At 49.6% G+C, this 4,509-nt stretch overlaps 1 protein-coding gene across 6 annotated transcripts in view; it reads right to left on the bottom strand.

The window, feature by feature from the left end:
• TOM1L2 (target of myb1-like 2 (chicken)) overlaps positions 1–4,509 on the bottom strand; it is a 135,718-nt gene that overhangs the window by 11,297 nt on the left and 119,912 nt on the right. For 2 of the 6 annotated variants that reach the window (XM_011952138.1, XM_011952142.1), the window contains one exon: positions 3,101–3,187. The exons of the other annotated variants lie outside the window; for them this stretch is intronic. In XM_011952138.1, coding sequence (XP_011807528.1) covers positions 3,101–3,187 — 87 coding nt within the window. The remainder of the gene's footprint in view (positions 1–3,100; positions 3,188–4,509) is intronic. 6 annotated transcript variants of the gene reach the window in all.

Here is a 4,509-nt window from a genome sequence, read left to right as displayed (position 1 = left end):
TTTGTATTTTTAGTAGAGACAGGGTTTTGCCATGTTGGCCAGGCTGATCTCAAACTCCTGGCCTCAAGTGATCCGCCCAGCTCAGCCTCCCAAAGTGCTGGGATTACAGGTGTGGGCCACTGCACCCAGACTGACGTGCCATAGTTTCAGCATTTTACTGGGCAATGATCCAACCTGAAGGCTGGTCTGAGGGATCTGAAGAAGAGTATGAGTTGGAAGAGAGGGACAGAAAGGAAGAAGACATGTGAAGAGAGAAAAGGAAGGAAGCTAGCACAGGAATGCCCTCATTGGAGGCATTCAGACTACTGCCTGAAGCTCAGCCCCTCTGAAGATAGGTAGGCCAGGCTGGCTTGGCTGAGGCAGTGGTTAGACCAGCCCTTCCCATTTTCAAAGTCCATAGACAAGCATCTTGGATGTCAGAAGTCACAGGTTTTGATCTGAGTGGCAGGTGAGCCATCCTGCTCTCAGCCGATTCTCACTTGGAACTGCAGGCAGGGGCAGCTCTGCCTCAGGGATCAGGAGGGAGGGTTGCCAGCCCAAGGGGGAGAGGTGTGTCTGTCTGGTACTCCAGGGGTTAGGATTATCCTTCCAGAGTAAGAGGAGCCTTGGGGGCCTCCAGGTCTGAGGAGGGAGTCCTGCCCTCCAAACCCAAGCCTGGGTTTTGGCAGCAGCACTCTTTACTAACCTACCTCTGCTCTTGTTTTGACTTAGATTCTCTCACATGAAGATATCTTCCTGGCTGCACCCTGCATAAGGGAGACAACTCTAGCTGATCACCAGCCAGGAGAGGCAAAAAGACCTTACACTAGAGAGGCCAGGGAAGGAGAGCACAAGCCTAGCAGTCTCCCTGAGAGTCGCCCGGCCCTAGCCCATTGACAGATCTCATCTCTCTTCAACCAGTAATGAGCCTGGTGGTGTCAGTTAACTTCTGTGTTGGCTATCCAAACACCTGAGTCCCAGGAGCATAAGGGTTCCACCCGATGCTCCTCTGCAGGTTCCCACAACCCCATGCCCACAAGGAAACCCACCTGTCCAGTTTTCAATGCAACAAGAACAATTTCTGCAGCTCAGGTGTGCTATTTCCAGAGAAGCTGTGAATCCCTTCCTATGACACTTCAAGCACCACCCCACTGGGACGACGTCTAAAAGCCTTTAATCTCACTCAACAGTACAAAAAGTTTCCAAGTAAAGAATTTGTACTCGGGAGGTTTGAAAAGACTCAAGGTTTCTACACTATGGGAAATAAGGCAAAGCAATTAATATTTGTTGTAAAGAAAAAAAAAAAAAAAACTGCAGTCAGTCAGGCGAGACACCAGGTTAGCTGTTAGTTAGGTTTGTTTCTGGGAAGTTAGAGACTGGAGCTCTATGTGGGGACCCGGCAGTGGCGAGGCAGTCTGTGTGGCCAGAGGCAGGCACCACTGCCAGCTGCCAAGGCCACCCTCATGGGAGTTTGTGTGGGCAGTATCCTTTTTTGCAGGATTAACAGGCACAAGGGCACATGGGCTGGATCTTCCCAATGAATAGACATGGTCTCTAGAAGCCCAGCTGCAAGGGCCCCCAACATGTGGGCCAGAGCCCAGTCTGTCCCTGAAGAAGCAAATGAGAGGCCTGGGCCAGTGCATCTCTCTAAGAATGGGCTTGGGGTCTACTGGAGGAACTGCCTTCCCACCCAGAGCAGGAGTGTGCTGCTGCTATGACAGGTGGCGGAAGACCTGCCCAGGCTGACAGCAGAGCTGTGCAGAGGGCACCAGCTCAGGCTGGGTGGCAGGCAGATGCTCCTTGCTCCCACAGCTCTGGGTCCTGCATGGCCCAAGTTCCTGCTCACTGGTCACACTTTGCTCAAGCAGGTGGCCCCTGTGCTGCTTGCAGGCTTGCAGTCTAGGACCTGCTGGCCTTTCCTCTGGCCACAGCCTAGCATAGCACACCAGGTGCAGTTATATATTCCTCTCACCCCACCCCACCTGGAGGGAGAGGCCCATGTTTGCACTGCTTTCATCATCTTTCCTTCTCTGCATTCTCTCCAGCTCAGCTTCCACCACATGTACCCAGAGCTCTGGGCTCCGCCAGAGGTGAAATGGTCATCCCGAGGCATACAGCCTGAGATGAGCTGACCCTCTCTCCATGCACCAGGCTCAGGCCACCTGAAAAGACAAGGTAGGAGAGACCCTTGCAGGTCTGTGGGCCAGGAAAGCTCTGCTACATGAGGACTAACTGTTTACAACATTGAACACTCCTGGGCTTTGTCTTCTTTTTATGCTGTTTCTACTGTGTTTTTTTTTGTTGTTTTTTGTTTTGTTTTGTTTTTGAGATGGAGTCTCACTCTGTCACCAGGCTGGAGTGCAGTGGTGCAATCTCAGCTCACTGCAACCTTTGCCTCCCAGGTTCAAGCAATTCTCCTGCCTCAGCCTCCCGAATAGCTGGGATTACAGGCGTACACCACCACACCCAGCTAATTTTTGTATTTTTAGTAGAGACAGGGTTTCACCATGGTGGCCAGAATGGTCTTGATCTCCTGACCTCATGATCTGCCTGCCTCGGCCTCCCAACGTGCTAGGATTACAGGTGTGGGCCACTGTGCCCGGCCTGTGTATTCTTTAAGAGGTTTCAAATCATTTTGAGGGACTTAGTGGACACAAGTAAGTATATTATAAAAATCTGTCAAGTCTAGGACTGCCAAATTCACAGGCCCTGGGCTAGAGGAGGCTTCTCTGACTGGTCAGATGCTTTGAGTCTGTTCCCTTAGAATTGTTCCCTCCCAAGCAAAAGCCACAGTGACTTGTGCTCATCCTGGAAAAGTGAATACTGCCCGGAGCTCCGGAGACAGTAAAAGGAAGGAAAGGACCCTCTCCTCATCCCTGCTAATGTCCCAGACTCTTAAGGCCCGGGGGCAGGGAGGCATTTTTGGGACTGGGAATCTGTGGCTTACAGAGATTATGCAAAAATAGGAGGGGAAATTTGGCACCCCTATCAGAAAGAGAGAGTGTGGCCTTGTACTGTCTGATTCACAAAGGCTTGGCAGGTCACAAGAGGAAGACATGAGCTGTTACACAGGTAGGGGCTGGGGTGGACAGCAGGCTCGGCTCGGCTGGTGACTCCTCACCATTCCTTGGGTTATGAGCCAGCTGTCTATGGGCTCCAGGTCATACTCCCCACCTCTACCTTTCTTCTGGGCCGAGGACAGAAAAGTCTCAGAAAGAAAAGTCACAGCAAGACCCATGAGAAAGAAGTCAATAGCACATATTGTGGAAACAGAAAAGTCACTCTTCAGACGTGACCCTTTGCCACGTAAGGAAATCTGATGCCCTGCTCCCAACCTCCACCCCTGGCATGTCCCCCTTACCCGCCTGGAAAAAAGAAGAAAAGTTTAGTAACCAAGAATCCCAACAGGATAACATACACTCATGCCAACTACTCCCGTGCCCTTGGAAAATCTCCCGGAGATCACAGAAGGTTGACCAGAGCTGCTTCTCTCGATTACGGCTATCAGGGTTGGCAGGCGGTCAACTTTTCAAAGAACCAGGTTTTACAAAAACCTTCATTTCTACTTTTTTCTTTTTCCTGCATTTTTTCTTTTATTTTTTTTCTCTTTTCTAGTGGCTTGTGTATTCTTTTTCTAAACTCTTGAATACTAAATTTAGATGTATTCTTCATTGCCTTTTAAAATATTTATTTATTTGAGGCGAGGTCTCACTATGTTGCCTAGACAGGGTCTCAAAAACTCCTGGGTGCAAAAAAAGCAATCCTTCTGCCTCAGCCTCCTGAGTAGCTGGGATGATTTTTTCTTTTTCTTTTTCTTTTTTTTTTTTTTTTTTTTTTTTGAGATGGAGTCTTGCTCTGTCGCCCAGCCTGGAGTGCAGTGGTGCGATCTCAGCTCACTGCAACTTCTGCCTCCTAGATTCAAGCAATTCTCTGCCTCAGCCTCCCAAGTGGCTGGGATTACAGGTGCCCGCCACCACACCTGGCTAATTTTTTTTTTTTTTTTTTGAGACAGAGTCTAGCTCTGATGCCAGGCTGGAGCTCAGTGGCACAATCTCGGCTCACTGCAACCTGTGCCTCCCGGGTTCAAGAGATTCTCCTGCCTCAGTCTCCCAAGTAGCTGGGATTACAGGCACATGCTGCCATGCCCAGCTAATTTTTGTATTTTTAGTAGAGACGGGGTTTCACCATGTTGGCCAGGATGGTCTTGATCTCCTGATCTTGTGATCCACCCACCTCAGCCTCTCAAAGTGCTGAGATTACAGGCATGAGCCACTGCGCCCAGCCCTGATTTTTGTATTTTTATTAGAGACAGGGTTTCACCATCTTGGCCAGGCTGGTCTTGAACTCCCATCTCAGCCTCACAAAGTGCTGGGATTACAGGTGTGAGCCACTGCACCCAGCCCTGGGATGACCTTTTCTTGACTGATTTGGTTGGATTTGATTTGTGGAGGTGTGGCTACATAAGTTCATTTCATTTATTTCATTTCATTTCATCATTTCATTTCATTTCATCATTTCATTTCATTTCAT

Source organism: Colobus angolensis, unplaced genomic scaffold (assembly GCF_000951035.1).
Source record: "Colobus angolensis palliatus isolate OR3802 unplaced genomic scaffold, Cang.pa_1.0 Scaffold335, whole genome shotgun sequence".
NCBI classification, from domain to species: Eukaryota; Metazoa; Chordata; class Mammalia; order Primates; family Cercopithecidae; genus Colobus; species Colobus angolensis.
The sequence above is the reverse complement of the archived record's forward strand: the minus strand, read 5'-3'. Positions and strand labels throughout refer to the sequence as shown.